Here is a 21,213-nt window from a genome sequence, read left to right on the forward strand (position 1 = left end):
AGGCCATTAGTATTACTCAGAAATTACACCAGTAACATAAAAACTGTCACATAAAGCGTGACCCCCTTTTCTTGTACACTCCTAGTCAAAATGTAACTTTCTGTCTCAACATACCTCTCATACTTCCAATATTTTTGTTGGCTACATTTGATGACTTTACTATTATTCTAAAATCTGAAAAATATTAATAGTGATCCTGTAAATTTATTTGGTCCATTAGCATCTGTTCCTGCCCACAGGAACAGAAGGACATAGACCTTTTCATACTTTTTCAGATAAAACAGACTGAAAAGTTCACATAAATTACACTTAAAAATGTAAAATATCATCGCATTAGACAAGAAAATGCAAAAATACAAAAGTCAACAAAATATAAATCCAAGTGGCATCCACAAACAAATGATGCTAAAGCTTTTTTCTGAACTAACTTCATTTTCCTTTTTGAAATGACTTTTAATCAACTGGCCTAAAGGCCTCATAACATCCATTTTTAGTGGATTTATTTTTAGTCAGTTAACCTCAAGTTCACACAGGTGTCCTAGCAAATTAACCACAAATGTAGTCCATCACATTAACCACTAACCTTTTGACAAATTGTCCAAATACTTTGTCTTAAATTTCAGGAGTTTTATATATATATTTTGTTATAATTTTAAAACTTTTGTGAAATGTTTCGCTTGAAAAGTGTACCATCTTTCTTTAAAATAAATGCCACTTGCTTTGATAAGTTAAAGCAAATGACATTTATCCATTATTAAGTGTCCAAATAAAAATTTTGTGCCACTGGAAAGGGCGAAAAAGGCTTTGGTGTGCACATTTAGTGAAAGCTATTATAATAAGGCACTTGTACGCACTTAAATGTCTAAAAGCATTTTGCATGATGAAGGTATCAGATGGAGGTGAAAATGAAGTACTTCACAATCAGATTTCAAAAAAATAGAGTTTAATGTTCATGTGCTGTATAACAAATTAAATATATTAGTGTACAAAACAATATGTGCGGGACTACTGTATGCATATGCTAATGTACTCTCTACTCAAAGGTGATGAGAATAAGTTCTACTGACAACACAGTTTCATCCCACAGTCCAAGATGCATAAGTCTATTTTACAAAGCAATACAAAGATAAGAGAAAGACTGATCATTTTCTGTGAGTGTTTAGAGACAGTAACAAGCAAAGAACAAAGGTAGGCGTCCAGATATGTCTTGCTATATAGGTCATTATAATGTTGTTATCAGTGAGGTCCAATCAGATATGAGCTTTCTTCTTTGTGAAACTGAGCAAAGTTTTTTTAACAATCAAATTTGTTCGATTTTTCATAGAACTTAATATTGCCAAGGTTTAGCACCCAAAAAATGAAAATTCAGTCATTGTTTACTCACACGTATAACTCGCTTTCTTGCACGGAACATAAAAGGAGATATTAAACAGACTGCCACAAGGACATAAGGGTGACTAAATTATGGCAAACTTTTCATTTTTGGGTGAATTATCCCTTGAACTCTCAATTGTCATGCAACTTCCAATTCTCATTGTCCATTCCACCTAAAACAAACATCCATAATAAACGTCCAGCGAAACAGCACTCCGTTAAGTGAACATCTTAATGTGGAATGCTTTAACTAAGGCAAAATGTTGAAAATGCAGATAAATCTTAACACAATCATCAGAAATGTAATATAATCTACCATAATAATGCTTGACTTTAGCATTTGCAATGTAATCCTCCAATATATCACCACATGTATCACATGCCAACCACAATTTCAGAAACAGGTTTAAAATGGCACTTAAATTAAGAAAGATTTTGCATACTTAAGGTCTCTTTAGTCTCTGAAAGTAATCCTAAAAAAATAAAAACCAAATACAACAACTCCACATATTCCCTCAAAATACTGAAGTGTATGATCAGGATGTTAAATAGATAGAAAGAGGTATTTGTCATCAACGCATACAGATTATTTATAACAGCTTGACCGGTACATTACAGACATATAACTGTGAAAACCTGATTATCTTGTGTCTATGTCACCATACGTGGTACTCTAAAACTACACACAGAGTGAGAATCAAGGCCAAACCAATGATAGGCAGATATCACTGTACGAGTCCTACAAAAACATGTATCACCATTGAGAAACACGAGAAATGTTGCGCAAAAGGATGCAAATTCTAAAAATGCCTTTAGAATAAAACACTAGTGCATATCAGTTTCACATACATTTGCACGTTAGCTACACTAATAAACAGAGTAGAAATACTGTACAGTGAATGTCCTCTGAGATTGGGACACCTAGACACTTTCACTGAGTTGAATGACAACAGCTACCCGGTATTGCTCTACTACTAAATATTCAGAATTACAATAGATTACGTGATTATGATAAAGACAGAAATGGTGTCTTGTTCTCAAATCCAGTCATTTGAACCTATTTACACTACTATTTTTACTAATGTTAAGGAATGGAATTGTTATTTCACAGACATGCTTTACAATTTTAGTATTTTGTTGGTTTCACTCATAAGAATGTAGAGAGTACGATGAAATATATTAACTGTGCTTAATATCTTACATTAGGAATAAATCAAGCATTACTACTTAAGATAACAAGGAAACCAAATATCTGGTTCATCATAATTGTATATTTCAGTATTTTGTTCTTGTTTTCCAGTAAAAATAATTAAACATCCTTAAACATACTTGAGAAAATGTGCATTAAATATTAAGACTTATTTTTCTTTCTTGCATATAGTTTTTTCTTGTTTTAAGCACAAGGTCTAAGCTTTAAACAAGGAAAATAACAAGTCTTATTATCTTAACACAATTTAGCTTCTTTTTACAGAAAAAAAGACAAAAATACTGATTAAGAAAATTATATTGTTTTGTGTGTTCAAAGATTTCAGTGTTTAAATAGCAATGTGTTAGTACCACAGTTTCTCTCTGTGAGTAATTAAATACAACCATAGCACCATAGTATACTTTGAAATTCAGATTCATTAGCATTGCTATCAGAAACCCTGACAGAGGAAAAGTCAACTAGCTATTCTCCTTTAACGAGAAAATCAATTCAGAAGGCTCACTTAAATAGGTGACAATAAACAGCTGCGTACTGAACGTTTTAAGACAACAACACTGCGTCCCTTCTCTGATTTTACATGCATTCATATATACATACAACACATACTGTATTTAAATAACATCATTTTCAAACAGACATTTTCTTTGTATGAACAAATATATGTACAAATACCGGACATCGTGGTCCACACCAACTGGAGATAGAAATCATGAACAGAAAAAACATGTGAGTAGAGTCAGTGACAGCACAAACAGAGTAAATCTACTCAAGAGAATGGAAATAAGGGCTCTAGGTGCTTTGGCAAAAACAAAAATGGAGAGAAACTAAAATAAACTATTTTTGAGGCAACATTGGTTGTTAAGGCTCTACTGTAGTTGTGCTTGTTTAGTATTCACTGACAGAGGACGTAAATTGTTATAGGTTGCAAAACAAAAAAGAATTCCGGACTGCTATCTGGAATCCTCCGGCTCTGATTTGATGATCTTCTTCTCGGAAAGGTTGAGGGCTCGTGAAGATTTGTCAGCTCCATTTTCTGGAAAAAGATTAAGAGTTAGCCTCAGTCACTTTAATAGCACCTTTTATTCCATGCAATGAATAAAGTAAATGGTGACTAAGGTTGTCAATCCCTAACATACTGCCTAACATCTCTTTCTGTGTTCCTTAAAAGAAAGTCATACAGGTGAGTAAAAGATAACAGAATTTTCATTTTTGGGTGAACTATCCCTTTAAGTGGCCAATGGAAAATACGATATATGAAAATCAAGTTTCTAGTTGGTTGGCCATGGAGCACTATTGTGTTTATGGTTTCAGGGTGTAAGCTTGAGAGATAATGTGCAATAAAAGCATCAACAGGAAGACACAGGAGACTGACTCACAATTAATTTCTACAGAGTTTGGCGTTAGCATGTTACTATGCTAATAATGAGATGCTCTAAAAAGCATTAACCCTTGTGCGGCCTTCGGGACATTTTTGTCTTTTTCATTTTAGTTTTTCGATCATTTTGGCTGTGTTAATGCCAACGGCATTAATTTTGTCAAAGGTCTGTATTTTATTGCGATATTTCAACCTCAGTTCCTATAATACATCTATAATACACTGTGTACACAAAATAGTTACACTCAGGACCTTCAGGACAAAAATGTCCCAAAAGAAACCCATTAAAACTGCAATATTTTATTTTCTTATTTATAATAAATATATTTTCCACCAGATGGCGGCATTTTTCTCATGTTTAGCCTATGGAGCAAATGCATGCTTTTTTCCTGTTTTCTGTATTATAGAGCACTGCAGGCCAACTGAATAAATTATGTAGCTAAAATTATGTGGGTGTGTTGGTATGGATGTCAGAGTGTGTTTTGTATGCGTGTATTGAGAAATAGTGTGTGTGTGCGTGTGTGTGTGTGAGTGAGTGTGTATTTATCACTTTGTGGGGACCAAATATCCCCATAAGGATAGTAAAACCCAAAATATTTGACCTTGTGGGGACATTTTGTCAGTCCCCATGAGGAAAACATCTTTTAGATCATACTATATAATTTTTTTTTATAATGTAAAAATGCATAAAGTTGTCTTTGAGGGTTAGGTTTAGGGTTAGGGGATAGAATATAAAGTTTGTTCAGTATAAAAACCATTATGTCTATGGAAAGTCCCCATAAAACATGGAAACACAACATGTGTGTGTGTGTACGTGTGCGTGTGTGTGTAAAAAACAACAGTGGCATTATGTAAACAAACTGGCATTTACAAGAGTTAAAATTCTGAAAATTAATGAATATTTGGTAGTTATGATAAGGACTGATGTTGGTAAAACAAATTTACTAATTGAAAGTGGAAAATAATATTAATTTATAACATTATAAAGGCAGTTTTTTGACACTGACATTTTTGTCCTCTAAGAGTACATTTTTTAAATTGACGCACAAGGGTTAAATCAGATATCATTATTTCTTCAGTACTAAATGAGCTCAGCACTTCACTAGGTTCCTTTTAATACACACCTGTGGCTGCTGATGTCTTGCTTTCTGTATTAGCTTGGTGGTGCCTCTTCAACTCATTGGCCAGCTGCTTTCCAAGAGGCGTCTCCCCCTCTGATGTACATGTTCTCTGGCTAGTCACCCTTAAATTCAGCGGTCTCTCTCCTTCAAAGACACACACACACACATACATATGTAAGCAATGTCAGATAACACAACATACAAAAAACAAACCCCTCATTTTAAAGGTGCAGGCAGTCATTCCATGTTAAAGGAATATTAGTTTTTTAAGTTAAGCTCAATCAACAGCATTTGTGGCATAATGTTGATTTACCACAAAAATAATTTTGACTTGACTCTTCTTCTCTTTAAAAAGAGCAAAAAATAAAATGCAATGTGTAAATATTTTCCTCTTTATTCCTGTTTACAGTACATGTGGCTCGGTCAGAAAGCAGCTTTAGGAATAAGGCAATTTCCCGGGAGCTGGTTTAAATAACGAACATGGCATCTGAGGATGACTTTGCCATATTTTGTTCTTGGTCGCTAGGGTTTATTTCCAGATGTCCCAGTTGCTGCCGTGTTTGTTTCCTTAACTTTTAATTGCCTTTGTGCTGCAATAGTGGAGTTTCCCTCTTCTGCCATACACTTAAGTGCATACGCTCATGCACACTCTTTAAAAACCTACAAGAATGGTGCTTATGCATTTAAATGGCCACATAAGCAGCATTCTCCGGCAGAAACCTAGGTGTGATAAAACACTTTCTCCTAATCTCTTAAACAGCGTGAGGAAAATGCTGTTTGTGTAAATATACTGTTTCAGAATTCCGCTTTCTGCAAAAACCTTGGAATAAGCAGTTTCTTAAATGCATGTAAACAGGATTTAAAAGAAGGATTCTCTCACAAATGGCTTGTAAGTTTTACTCTACTGTCTAGCTGCTGTGATATTTTTAAGCAGAGGAAGACTAGAAAAATGTCTATTCAATATTTACATTTCCATAACTTTTCCACAAGCATGTATCAATTTCCATGACTTTTCCAGGTCTGGAAATCACAATTTAAAAATTGCCTGATATTTCCAGGTTTTCCATGACTGTGCTGATATGATTGGAGTCTTTATCTGATGTGTACATCAGTTATAAAAAGTACTATTCATTTCTTTATGTGTAAAACTTTTTTATTGAGGAATTAATTACTGAGTGCATCTTTAACTCTCTTCACCTTGCTACTGTATTCATGATTGCCGGTTAACAAAATGCAAACCTCAATCATTATGTCCATTACCGAACGCCTCGTAACAAACTAATGCTACAAGACAAGAATTCCGCCTACCAGAAACATTCAGCACAATATTCTCACTCATGCAAGCAACTGATCTTCATTTAATACGAATGCACCTTTTTTCAACTGCAGCCTGCCAACGCACAAGGCGTAATAGCTCCTTGAGGACAACGGATGTAGCTTAAAGCACGTTGAATGCTGGTAACATTCTGTGCTTACACCTCTGTGTTTGTCTCCTCCTTTCTTTACAAAGCACATTAACCTCCTTTGTCCCTGGCTGGCTGATCTAATTTGGGTCTATCGACAACATCAGCACAGCACACTGTCAATATTAGTCTTTGCTTTTTACCTTAAAGATTCACCTAAAAATAAAAATGTTGTAATAATTTAATCATCATGATGTTGTCATGTTTCAAACCCATTTGACTTGCTTTCTTGCATGTAACACAAGTGGGGTTATTTAGCTGAATGTACAAGTTCCTCTTTTCTATATAATGAAAGTGAATGGTATAAGGGCCAGCCTAAACTTTATTTAGAAAAATCTAATACTTGAAAAGTGTTCTCGCGCCACTTTTGGTCAAAATAAATGCCACCTGGTTTTATATTTTGTTTTATAATGTAAAGACATTTGTGCATTTATAAGTGTGGCTTAAGTGTGGCTGATGAAAACAGGATAAACCAGTTTGGAACGACAAGAGGGTGATTAAATGATAGAATCTCCATTTTTGGGTGAGATATCCCTTTAATCCGATACTATTTAATTAACAACAACATTGATACAGTTTGGTAAACCCTACCTGCCAGAGAGGAATATCTTTTGCTCTGCCCTTCTCTCTCTCTCTCTCTCTATCTCTCCCACTGTTCTCTGCAGCTATTGTACGCCCACTCTGGAGTTTTGAGAACACATGGGATATTAGGGAGCTGAGAGAGATCATGTACTCAAAGAGTTCATGAAGGAGTTATTCTTAGAGATGGGGAGGGAGAGCACTCTGTTAGCGCAATATGAAACCGTAAAACAGGATGACAAATAATCATTAAAAATACTGAGCAGAGTGTCACATTAAACTGGAGAAATAAAGGCTGATTATGTAGTTTCCAGCAATTGGTCAATATTTGCAGATTATCACTGTGCCCATTTGGCCAATTAAATTAAAAATTGTATAAAATAAGCATTAATTTAATTAATTTAATTGTATTATTACATTGCTCTCTGGAACACTTGATTTTAATTGGTGGCATTCTTCAGCTAAATATTTGTGTATAATGACCACTAAACTGTATAATTGACTGTTGTCAAGGCAACCAATTTTCTACATAGCTTTGCTAGTACGCTCATGCCCATATCACTCATTGGTCTTTCTTTTTCACATGATAAATAAATAAAATATAATAATTTAAATCATTTAAATGAACATAATACAACAAAATATTTTCAAATCAGTATTTATTATTTATGTGGTAATTATCCATTTCATAAGCAGGATATTTTACAACCAGTTGTGTGGACATTATTGCAAAATAAAACCTTAAGGGTGACGCAAGACCCGATTGCCCTCATTTTGCGATAATGACTACACTATCCCTTACTTGTACGCATATATTGGTCATCGGCCACTCTGCTATCTAGATGCAAATAAAAAAGCATATTGGTCAACCGCAACTACTTTATAATGCAAAAACCCTTGAACATTTGTAAACATTTGTACCTGTGCTGTGATGTGGATAATCAGTGCTCAGATTCAGTGTACAAGCAGTAATTATTCTCATGTACCAACCAGCACAAGGGTCAAAATAAACAGTCTGAGGCAGCATTCTAGGGCACAAGATTAGCAGCAAAACGCAGAGCTCTGCATCCCCCTCTCATCCCCTCCCTGACACCCACCATCCAGCCTCCACCTGCAGCTGCAGATGAGCCCCAGAAATGAGAGTGCCAATAAGAAATGAGAAAAAAGAAAAGAAGTCTGGAACAGGTGATGCAAGTGACTGAATTATCTGAGAAATAACAACTGAAACGCTTAAGCAGTACAAAAATAATGTGGATGGTCAATCAAGCGTGAATGACAGTTTGTTTGCTTTTCTTGTGGTAATAATAGCTGTGTGTTTTTTTTTTTAAATCATCATGAAAATGCTTTTTTTACACTATGTAACAACTCTTACATAGTGTGTAATAAACCAGTGGTTCTTTGGTGGTTTAGCTTCTGTTGAACCAAGATTTTTACATTGGATTTCAAGTGGTTACCCAAACCATGATTATCCATGCTTCAAGTGAATCTGTCTTTAATATAGTCTGGTATATTCTAGTCTAGTCTTTCTTTTACAGTACCTTGCATAGGATTTCGAGGACGTGGGCATTTCACGCAACCTCTCATTGTTGGCATCTGCATAATTTTGCTAGCTTCTACCAAGTGACAGTTGAATTTGTGCAAAAATTCCAAAGAGTTTGATTTGACGAAGGCCTTTGGTGTCAACAATAATAATAATAATAAAAAACTTCTGCAGTGTTTTCTCTTCCCTAAAAACTAAAGCTCTTTCATATCTCAGGAGAATTAATGGGGATCTCAGTTTCATTTGTGTATTAACTTACAAATTTTTAAATTGTAAATCTTTTGTTTGACAATTGTAGTTTAAAGAAACCAGAATAGACCTATAATTTAATCTGGATAGCGTAGCTCAGATAATTTGATTTTGGACAAATATGTTGATAAACCTTTGAGTTCATGCTGAAATCTTTGACTTTTGGTTGCAGACTTTTGAATGCAGACTTGCCGGAAGAGAAAAGGTATCCCTCAAAAGTCTCCATTTGCTCCTCATGTAATCTCATTACTGTCTAAGAGAAATAACTGAGATGTTAAAGAGATCTCATCTGTTATTTTTCCTACCTATTGCTATCAGAAAACACCTACGACCCATTTTTGCATTGCAACCTACTAGTTGAGAACCACTGCTTTAAATTGCTTTGCTGGATAAAGAATAGTCCACTGGGAATTACTCTACAAGGACTATCCTTGCAAGTAATGTACAGTGAGATTCTTTGAATAAAAAGCATCTGCTAGCACTAACTCACCATGTTCAGCACTTTTGTCTGTGGAAACCCCATTGCTCTTTTGCCTGTCCGCATTGTGTTTGTACGGACCTGGTGGGACCCTCCACTCTAGAGCCTGCAGTCTGTCCTGTGCTGCAGCGTCATGCAGTATCTCCATCTGCTTTGCCAACAGACGCTCCAGCTGAATCTATAAGATGTTCAGACAGCAGGGAGTCAGACAGGCAGATGTGTATTCTGTCATAAGTACAGTGTGACAGAAATGATTTAAGATATTCAACATTCACAAACATATCGCAACTCTAGTGACACAAAACAAAACTAACCATAAACAAATCCCTAAACCTACAGTCTAAATATCTCATTTCTAAATGTTCATCATTCACATTTGAATGTGAATCAGGGTGTGAAATTTCTAGAAACTTTTCATTATGAATAGACTACATTAATAGGAGGAACATTTTATTGCTCAGAGGCTGCACTTTCATAGCTAAATAGTCACTTGGGCTATATTTCATTTACAGTAAGTTGTAACTTTTTCTCATATGTGTCTTCTAAAATTCTTTGGAGAAATAAAAATAGGTGCAAATGAGACAACTTGACATCCAGAACACCAAGTATAGGGTGATAAATTGAATGTGGATTGCACAGCCTAGACAATTTGGCCTTTGACGAATTTGATAAGAAATGTTTGAGTTCATATTGACATATCTGAATTGTTATTGAAGACTTTGGTATCCTGGCAAATCTGAGCATAGTTTGGGAAATTGTTGAGATCTCCTCTGAAAATCTGAATACTTCAATATCAATTTGCTCTCTTTAATCGTATTGCAGTCTAGAATAAACAAAAGATCTCATTTCCAACAGTTCTTGCTTTTTTTCCAAAAGTGACACGATTCTGCTAATGATGATCAAGATTATTATTAAAAACAGCACAAAGCTTGGAGCTTGATTCATTCTATTAACACCCCTCCTACATGTGCAATAGCATGCTACCTACAGTGGCAAACAAACAAAACTTTTACTGGTGGTTTTTACACAGGAAGATGTTTTTCACAGTTACAAAATGACACTTTTTCACTATAAATAAAAGAACACAAAAGTGGCACAATTAACTGATGTTTCTGAGACATTCGCCATTCGACATTTGGGAGGCATTGTGTCAGTCTGTCTAGTGACAAGACAATGATTATAGAGAACAGACAGTCTGGAGAATATTAAATGCTCAGAGGTTGCTTTTTCATAGCTCAGCAATTTGATTACCAACTTGGTCTCATATGCTTCTCTTAAAATTCCTTAGGAGTTAATTAAAAATAGACACAAATGTGACAATTGTTGAAAGAGAGTGTAGAGCTACAAAAGTAGTGGATAGTATAGCTCACATAACTTGATATTCAAATAAGAGTTCATTTTATAATCTTAGATCTTTAGTAGCAGGTTTGGTATCTTGGCAAATCACAGAGTGTTTTATAGAGCTGTTCAGTTTCATAGAGCTTTGTTCAGCAAAAAGAGGATTAGCATTTTTCTGGAATATGTTTTTGAATTAAATCGAAATAGTAAATCGCTATTTTGAAAAACCATTAGAACGTAGCCTATTGGCATCGTGACTTAACTTATTATTCATTATATAGAGCTTATTGTTGAAATCCCATCTGAAAATGGAGACACGTGAGAGATAGCTAAGGTCTTTTCTTCAGGAGAAAAACCTGAGACATATGCAGAAGTCTCCATTTGTTCTCATTTTAAAGGTGCACTCAGTAATCGTTTGTTTATGTCATCTCATACTAACACTGACACCTAGGGGCCTGGAGGAAGCAACATTCAAAATCCATAAGTTGCATTCACACTGCCATTGACACGCAGCGACAAAACAACCTCATCTCATTCATTTTCAATGAGAGCTGGTGACTTCCGGCAACACGAGCAACGGCGACCGTTGGCGACCGGATGTGGGCGTGTCCTACGACAAATTAAATGTTTAACTTTATGCAAATGAAGAGCGACTTTCAGGAGCGACAGCCAATACGAGAGAAGATGGTTGAGCTCACGTGATCCTAATATTTTAATAATAATTTTAATTGTAAAGAAACAGTGCTGTTTAGACTCTCCAAACACACCACTAGCGACCTAACTGCCAGCCACTGGCGACATGCAATGACAAAGTAGCTGGCAGTGTGAACGCAGCTATAGTTTTCAGTTACCAATGCCATTGTAGAATTGACAGCCACCATAGTTTCACTGTTTCCAGTCAGCCATGATTAATTTATTCCATGAGTGAAAATGTCCAATGGACGGTTACTGAGATTAAATGAGTAGTATTTGGCTGGTCATGTGATCCTAACATGGCAGCCCCCAAGAGGGGACCCTCTCCATGTAGAATAAAGCAGCTTTTGTAAGGTTACTGATTAGACTAGAGTCTTAATCTCATGGTGGACATTATTTCATGCACATATTGTAAAACTATCCATTTCTTTAGTAGTACAACTTTTTTAATGAGGAAAAAATTATAGAGTGTGCCTTTAACCTCTATCATTTGAGATGCAAAAGAGATCTCCTTGGTGAGTTCTCCTTCTTATGGGAGGACAGATCATTAAAAAAACAATCTCTTTTTGATCAGTTATGGCATGACATATGCATTCAAAAAATATAGTATAACCATTGGCTCTTTATATATTTAATTAGACAACCAAAACAGTTCACACAGTATGGTGAGACAGACAGGTGAAATACTTGCAGCTCTGACCTGAAAACCTGTGTGATAGGATACCAGAGTGAGTCGTGTAATGTAGACAGTCAGACATGAAGACGGAGTCAGCTTGGCGCCTATGAGCATTCCTCTCCCCACACACACACACACACACACACACACACTAACTATAATAATGCTGTTAGTCACCTGGATGTTCCGCCCAACTGTCTCTTCACCCTTGGACCTGGCGTGGGCTAGCTGCTCCTTAAGGGTCTCCTGGCGCATGTGAATGGCCTGTAGCGCCTCCTGGAGGTCAAAACAGCCCTCCTGCACAGATCACATGCAATTGTTATTTCTCTTTGATCAAATCTGAGGTTAAAGATATGGAGTCAGTAAATTTACAGATCATACAGTGGTGTCCACATTGGAAATCTGGGATTTTATTATTAATATAATCATATATTATTTTAAATTTAAACCTGGAAATAAATAAAAGTTTTAGAAAAGAAAAACTATGATGTGAAATAAAAAATGAATATTTCCAATTGTGCACTATTTATAGGTAACTAAATAAGTGTAAGCAAGTGTAAGCAAAAAATAAAATAAAAAATGGTCTTCCGAAAATTCTCAAATCAATAACATGTATTATCAGGTTTTGCACAAACTTGTGGAGTCCATGTCAGCTCAAGTGCATGCTGTCAATAAAGGGATAGTTCACCCAAAAATGAAAATTCTCCCATAATTTGCTCATCCTCATGACATCTCAGATGTGAATGACTTTCTTTCTTCTGCAGAACACAAATAATGATTTTTAGAAGAAAATTTCAGCTCTGTAGGTCCATACAATGCAATTGAATGGGTGCCAAAAATTTGACACTCCAAAAGCCACATAAAGACATCATAAAAGTAATCCATAAGACTCCAGTGTTTTAATACATATGTTCTGAAGCGATATGATAGGTGTGGGTGAGAAATAGATCAATATTATTGCAATACGTTTTTTTTTCATGGAATTCTTCTCCCTGCCCAGTAGGGGGCGATACGCATGAAGAATGTGAATCACCAAAAACACAAGAAGAAGAATGTGAAAGTGATCTGTTTCTCACCCACACCTATCATATCGCTTCTGAAGATATTGATATTGAAGTCTTATGGATTACTTTTATGCTGATTTATGTGATTTTTGGTGCTTCAAACTTTTGGCACACATTCACTTGCATTGTATGGACCAAAAGAGCTTAAATATGATTCTAAAAATATTAATTTGTGTTCAGCAGAAGAAAGAAAGTCATACACATCTGGGATGACATGAGGGAGAGTAAATGATGAGAGAAATTTCATTTTTGGATGAACTATCACTTTAAAGCAAAAGGGGACACATTCCAATAATAAGAAATTCAAAAATGAATGTACATTTTTTACTGAAACTTTCAGGCAGCTAACATAATGTCTAATGAATCATTTTGCATTCAAATAGAAAAAAATGCTAAATAAAAATAGAAGCATTTTTACTAGTGATCTCAGAATTTTGGACAGCACTATATGTGTAATAACTACCGAAAATGTGACCGCCTCTAGTGGGTCCACAAACTACGCTTGTAATGGTCAGAAAACTGGTATCAGGTATAAATATGATATGTTAAGCAATATTTTCAGATTGGTGCTTGCTAAGTTTAAAGTGGCATTTGAAGAAAACCTGAACAATTCCATGAGCTAAATCTCAAACACTTCTCATAAACAAAGGCACACATTTTTAATAATGGAGACCGAAAAAGCTTAATTCCTCCAAACTGAAAAGGTCAGGTAATACTTAATAAATGACATCCCGCTTAAGAATCCCCTGAGGATGAAAACGGGATTATTATATAAATATAATTATACCTCGTAAAACGAGGTATAATCACTGGACAGACAGATTAAACAACTGAACATTTTGTTTGATGTGCCACAACGTTTTAAATTACTAGATGAAGGATGAGCTTCAAAACTTTAAATGTTTACATACGTTTCCATGGCTACATACTACCAAAACATTCCACTCTTTTCACTACTAGTTGGGTGTTGGATTTGAGGTGGAGTGGTAACAGTTCTGACGCAAATTTGCCAACGCTCACGCAGCAGCAATGAGGTCATTGAGCCACTCCTATCATTACAGCTCTCGTTCTTCCATGACTTTTTGAGCTTATAGACAAAGGTGTGTTCATACGTCTGTGCGCCTGCATGTATACGCATGTGTCTTCAGACTCTGTACCTTTTCACTTTGTGATATCTGTGCAAATGCATGGGCGTGAGTGATTCTCAGTGCACCCACATAATGATGTCACTTCTACCTCAAGAATATGGGTAGAACCAAATTCAATTTGCACACCTGTTCATCAGTGTTGGGGAGAACATTAATTGAGTAAAACTAACAATGCTATTAACGTATTACATTTTTCAGATTAGATGTTTAGCAAAACAGTGCAACTTTTCCAGTAACAAGATCATATTTACCAACAAATAGCATAGTTTTGCGACAAAACGGTACAATGCTGTTTTATGTCCCATTGTATCTTGCATGCAGCATGTTGAGGCAACAATGAAATACACTCTGCTAAGCACACCTTCTCTCTCATATGATATATATATAGCAGTGGGAATTTTGATTATTTTCAGTGAGACATTTCGATCAAACAAACTAAATTAACAGTTAAAAAAATTATAAAATATTTTAGTTCTTTTTAAAGCGAATTACTTAAATGAAATGTTGCTGTCCATAACTGTGTTTTAAAGTGTTTTTGGTTGTTGCGCTCTGCTAAATAGGCTCTTTGTCTAATGTAACCCTGAGAGGTCCGATTAATTTAAGTGAATCACTATGTTCAGTAAAAAAAATATATATATATATTCACTGATTCATTTAAGTCTCAGCACAGTTCTAAGTTCCTGTGTGGTATTTTAGGTCTTCTATTTTATAGCAAAACAGTCAGTTAAATCTTGCTGTCAATCACTATGTTTTCAACTCAGATCTAACGATTGGTTAGTGTGCTATTAAATGTATATGTTTAATAAATGGTGCTTTCACACTTGGTTCAATTGCTTGGACCAAACCGGAGTTTGTTTCCTCCCCCTTCCCACTGCCCCCTGGTCTCTGTACACATCATATTTTTTGTGTCCGAACCATGGTCCGATTACGTCATCAACGTACAAGAGGCAGCTGTTTACCACTGTAACTAGTCTACTCAAGTAGACATCAGCTTTGCTGTGCTATTAAAGTATTCATCTCTTTGGATTTACCACCAAAACTTTACATGCACAAAACAACAGTTATGTTTGTCTGCCACGGATGCATTGAATGTGCAATGTTGTTAAGAATATTAGCATTTGTCTGCCACGAGCCCACGGATGCATTGCAAGAGATCTGAAGAATGCGAACTGCTCTCTGAAGGTGATTTGCAGTATTTGGACACAAGCTGGTATGGGAAATTTATGAAAACATAATAATTGCGATAGGGAGCCTACAAATACACAAATTATATGTCATCAATAGCGGTTCTCTTCTGTGATTTGGTACGCTTGCGCACCAGAGTTTATATGAACCGTACCACACACCACCTTCTCAAGCGGACTCGGGTGCGGTTTGCGAGTGCATACCCGAGTTCGGAAAACAGCGTTCACACCACCCAAACGAACCAAACTTTGACGCCATTTGAACTCGGGTATGCACCAAAAGTGCTAGTATGAAAGTATTCTAAGATCCTCAATAAACTGATAAATACGGCAAATATTAAATTTATATTAAAAGCAAAATATGTAATTAAATTTTGCGGTCCATCAACATGCTTTCAATTCAAGTTTTTGTTTTAAATGCAATCCTTATTGTTTTTGTTCCAGATAAATACTGCTGTGATTGTGAAATAGAGACTGGTCTTAAAGGGCTTATAGATGAAGAAGGTGTGTGCATATGTCAGTGTGCCTGCATGTATACGCATGTGCCTTTAGACTAGACTGTCCCTTTTCACGCTGTGGTATCTGCGCAAATGCAAAGGCGTGGGTGATTCCGAGTGCACCCACATAATGATGTCACTTCTACCTCAAGAATATAGGTAGGCGCGCAACTGAACTCATTTGGACCTTGTCTGGGTGCGTGTGGGTGGACGGCTTATTCTCATTGGTGTGGATGGGAGCGTAGTGTGGGTAGAGTCGAGGCCAGACAGGGACAGCGAGGGGGTTTGTGGGAAGGGAAGTTTTTGTTTTTTGCCTTTGAGACACAAGGCTATTAACCGTGAGACACTTTGATACGGTTAAACATGGAAAATCCATGCTAGAGCTGAGCGAGTTGAGTGCTGTCCACTTTACTGCATCATAAAAATGAGCAATTTAAAGAATACTGTTGCAACTGTTCTTTAGTGTTAGGAGTAACTAACACTACTTATGTAGCAACTACAACTGTATCTACATTTTCAGTAGGATCACAGTAGTTAAGTTGGTTTTCAAATAGACTAACTTTTCCAAAAACAAGCTTCTTTTTACAACCAGTAGCGGATTAGCACGACAAAATTCTCCATTGCTGTATTTTGTTGCATGTATTTTGCTGCATTTTGAGTTGAGGCAACAATAAAATGCAGTCTAATAAATATGCCCTCTTCTTTAATGTAGCGGTGAAAAGTCTGATTCGTTTTAGTGAATCTGTTTGTTTGTTTCATAAAATTATTCACTGATTGATTTTAGTCTCTGCACTGTGCAAAGTTCATGTGTGGCATTTAGGTCCATTTCTTTATAGTGAAATATTTAAAAAAAGAAATTTAACATTTATGTGTAATATAATGTAATTTAATATATAGAGTAAATGTGCATTTGTTTAATGCTGTCACTCTAATTGACAAAAATCATATTGTTTTTGCGCTAGATAAATCCTGCTCTGACTGTAAAAATAAATCTATTATCTAAATTTACAAATAAATATATATTTCCCCCTTAAATAGCTTAAATGTAGTTATATAACATCTTGACGTATGGCTAAGATGTTTGACTGTAGTTTAGATCTTGTCAATTATGAGTAGCTTGTTGCATGAGAAGCTATAGCTTCATAATAGCTTTCCCATCACTGCTATTCATTCATAGGTCTAGTGTAGGAACGTGACGCAAAGTGAGGTCAAATGTGAAATTAAGTGAGCAACAATGCAAATTAGGGGGAAAAGTAGGTGCTTGGTAATTTGCCACTACCTGATAATGATATAAAGACATACTCATTTCTCATTAGAGCTAGTGTGGGTGAAGACCACTGATTTTCCAAGATGGTCACATGTCTGTGCCTGCATATGTGGACTGAAACTAGGGCAGAAGTGAGACAGGCAAACACCTGCTCATCTTGAAACATCAACCTAGCCCATGGCATTGATGTGGGACATTAGAAGTTTCCAGAATATCTAACGACTGGACAATCATCAAATATGTCACCAGAGAGCTATGAATGGACAGCTGCCATAGATACAAAAGCAGAGCACAAAGGCTTCTTCATCAGACCACATCAATGCGATCACTATGTGTAGGGCAGATCACATACACGTAGGTTATACAGTAGAAAGATAATGGTTGTGGGCCGGCTAAATATGAATTTAAGGTGTGATCGAAGGCATGGGCTCGTGAATATTAGCCCTTTGTAATTTCTGCATGCTGAACAGTGCCCTTTACCCTACATCATGACATGCCGTCCTGATGGAGCTACCCCACACGCTCCTGCAAAGCCCTCCCACACAGTTCAGTATGCTGACAGGCAGCTATGCAAACAAAATCCACTGGACCCACCCAGTGTCAATCCAGCCTCCTACAACTGTTTCCTCGCATATTGGTGTTAACACTGCAATTCAGCGTGCATCAGTAACAGACTTGAGCGATTCCATTGGAACCTTAAAGGAATATTTCACCCAAAAGTGAAAATTCTGACATTATTTACTCATCTTCATGTTGTTCCAAACCCGTATGTTTTGATTTTGTCTAAGCAACACAAAGGCAGCTCTTTTCCACAGAAAAATAACTGTACACTGTTTGAGAGTGAGTAAATAATGATATAATATTCATTTTAGTGTGAACCTATTTCTTAAATTTTGTAGAGAAATCTACCCCATTTGATTATTTGAAATTAAGAGACTGTTCACGTTGAGAAATTATGAAGCAGTTGTTCTCACCTCAGTTTTGATTCTCTTAGGGGAGGACTCGTCTCTCTCGCCACATCGTGATCTGTAACAAAGGAAATGAAATATTTAGCTCTGAACAAGCTGGGAAAAAAACACTAGCACTGAAACAACACAAATTTTTAACTCTTTCACAACAATGTTTCCTGACAGAGCATGAATAAATAAAACCTTAATGCTTATGCAAAATAACTTTTTTAGACAGGTTTCTAGAATACTCCCATCATCTTCTATTGCTGGACAAACAGCTTGTTCTGCCCCAACCTCACATTATTGGTTATACCAATGTTTCCTTATCAGGCCGCTCAGGACACTCAAACAAACACAGCAATGTTTTTAAAAGCGCTACAGAACCACTCTGTTTAGATATTTTGGGGAGTTCAGCCTACGAATTGCTTACATGCAGTTGTCTATCCATATTAAAGGAATATTCCAGGTTCAATAAAAGTTAAGCTCAATCGGCAGCATTTTTAGCATAATGTTGTTTACCACAAAAATGTATTTGGACTTGTCTCTCCTTTTCTTTAAAAAAAGCAAAGATCTGGATTACAGAGGCACTTCCAATGGAGGTGAATTGGGCCAATCCATAAACGTTAAAATACAGTTTCAAAAGTATAGCCAGTATAGAGTTAACATGATTTTAGTGAGATAAAATTGCTTACTTTTCTGTGTAACGTTATTTCCAATTTTACAACATAGTTGCCATGTAACACGGTAAACCCTAAAACGACCCTAAAAAATTATGAGTAAAACAACTTTACAAGTCTTTAAGGGATAGTTTACCTTTAGCAGAACACAAACAAAGATTTTTTGAAAAATTTCTCAGCTCTGTAGGTCAATAGGGATAGGGTTATAGCTAGGACATAGTCCACAATGCAAGTGAATGGTGATTGTAGCTCCAAAAATCACATAAAGGAAACATAAATGTAATCCATATGACTCCACTGGTTAAATCCATATATTCAGAAGTAACATAATAGGTGTGGGTGAGAAAAATAACAATATTTAAGTCCTTTTTTACACTAAATATCCACTTTAACGTTCAGATTTTAAAGTGAAACTAAACAGGCAGCACATATAACTTTCAGATATAAAAGTGAAAGTGGAGATTTAGAGTGAAAAAAGAAATATTGTTCTGTTTCTCACCCACACATATTATGTTGCGTTTGAATATATGTATTTAACCACTTGAGTCATGTGGATTACATTTATGTTTCCTATATGTGATTTTTGGAGCTACAAAGCTGAAAGAAAGTCATATACATCTGGGATGGCAAGAGGGTGAGTAAATATTAAGAGAATTTAAATTTTTGGGTGAACTATCCCTTAAACAGGGAATTAAAGTAAGTGTTTTTATAAAATTATAAGCTTTAACTTTCTGCCTTTAAACCCTCCAAAAATTAATTTTCATTAGAAGTGCCTCACTGTAACCTCAGAGAGAGAAGTCGAAATTATCTTTTGTGGTAATAAACATTATGCAATAAATGCTGTTAATTGAGCTGAACTTGTAATGAACCCAGAATATTCCTTTAAGTTGGGATAGGGGAAAGTATTGTAACATCGAAAGAATTTACACACATCATAATTATTCACAAACATTTTAAAATCATAACATGATGCTGATTTTATACTGTGATTAGATTGATGTCTGATATCCACCTAACAGAGAGCATAATCAGATTATCATCATCATGGACAAATGATTGAAGTCAGATTTACTCGGTATGGATTGATATGAATTGCATTAAATAGCATAAAAGAAGGAATTTAAATAAACTTTTGATGCAACCCTAAACTCACAATTATCTTTTTTAGGAAAAATTTGCTAGGCTGAATTTCTCTAAAACAATGGGAGGAAAAATAACCTTATAGTAAAAACATGTTTCTCAAATCATTGTAGCTTTTCACCTGCATACTGAATCATGAGTGTCCTTAGCAAATCTCATTATGACGTAAGATGCATTGTAGGAAAACTTGACCTAGATAACATTTGAAACACATAGTCCATGACTGTGATGCAATCTTGTCTGAAAAGTTTGAATGAGTGACTGCAATTACGTAACGGCAGATGGAATTTTCCATCCTCTGACACGCAAGCCTGGTTATCCAGGAGACACCTGTACGGTCTCTTTGGATGCCAGCTTTTGACTGTGTGATAAGGCCTGTGTGCCTTTAGATGCAAAGAAGTGGGAGTGTTCTAATGTCTCCACAGACTTCAGTGCAGTACTTCACACCTCTACACAAAAGCCACGCACAAAGCCGACTTGATATCTTGGCTTGGCTCAAAGCAGACTACCAGAGAGCATATACTAAGCTGCTCACAATGCATTAGTATTAGCTATCTCTCTGCTTGGCTTAAAGGTTAAACATCATGACTGATTACTCCAGTCACATGTGAGGTGTAGAAAAGGCTGCATGCAGAGTTTTAATCCATTATAACAACACAGACAAACAACCTCCCTTTCAACATATCTTTTAAACCTTCATTTCAAGGCCCCAAAATAATCTGCAGTTTTTTGATCACACTTTCTGCACTGATTATGAAGAAAATTCTTCAGAATGGTAAAATGTGTAGAAAGAGCTGAGAACACTCTAATCTTATTGTTATCTGAAAGCATAATCAAATTAGCCAAAATATTTCATAAATGAACATGCAAGTTGCAGAGGACATGTAGATCTTTGTGAATGACAGCGTTCCAATTCTGCTAAGCTTACTGCAGAATTCTATGGGTCTAGTTTAAACCAAATATCCAAAGTAGTAGTGAAGGTTTTAGATGATTTGAGGAGTCACTCTTAAAAAGTTCTTACTTGCTGGTTCTGTAAGTGTATTTATAGGTGACCTCTCTGGAAACCTGACGTGCCAGTCCAAAAAGCTCATCTCTGCGAGTCAGCAATGCCACCTCCTTCATGCAAAGCTGAGCTGCGGCCTCATTTACTGTCAGCTATAGAAATGGGAGGAGACATGTATTTATTTGATAAA

The 21,213-nt window shown here is 35.9% G+C and overlaps 1 protein-coding gene across 1 annotated transcript in view; it reads right to left on the reverse strand.

Annotated features, from left to right (window-relative positions):
* Positions 1-949: 949 nt before the first annotated feature.
* Positions 950-21,213, reverse strand: part of LOC127659061 (NGFI-A-binding protein 1-like) — a 29,638-nt gene continuing 9,374 nt past the window's right edge. Inside the window, exons 3-8 of the mRNA XM_052148692.1 lie at positions 21,042-21,175; positions 18,228-18,279; positions 12,271-12,390; positions 9,399-9,564; positions 5,081-5,221; positions 950-3,614 (exon numbers count right to left, since the gene is read on the reverse strand). Coding sequence (XP_052004652.1) covers positions 3,532-3,614; positions 5,081-5,221; positions 9,399-9,564; positions 12,271-12,390; positions 18,228-18,279; positions 21,042-21,175 — 696 coding nt within the window. The 3' untranslated portion in view covers positions 950-3,531. The remainder of the gene's footprint in view (positions 3,615-5,080; positions 5,222-9,398; positions 9,565-12,270; positions 12,391-18,227; positions 18,280-21,041; positions 21,176-21,213) is intronic.

This window comes from Xyrauchen texanus, chromosome 18, assembly GCF_025860055.1.
Source record: "Xyrauchen texanus isolate HMW12.3.18 chromosome 18, RBS_HiC_50CHRs, whole genome shotgun sequence".
Classification (NCBI taxonomy): Eukaryota; Metazoa; Chordata; class Actinopteri; order Cypriniformes; family Catostomidae; genus Xyrauchen; species Xyrauchen texanus.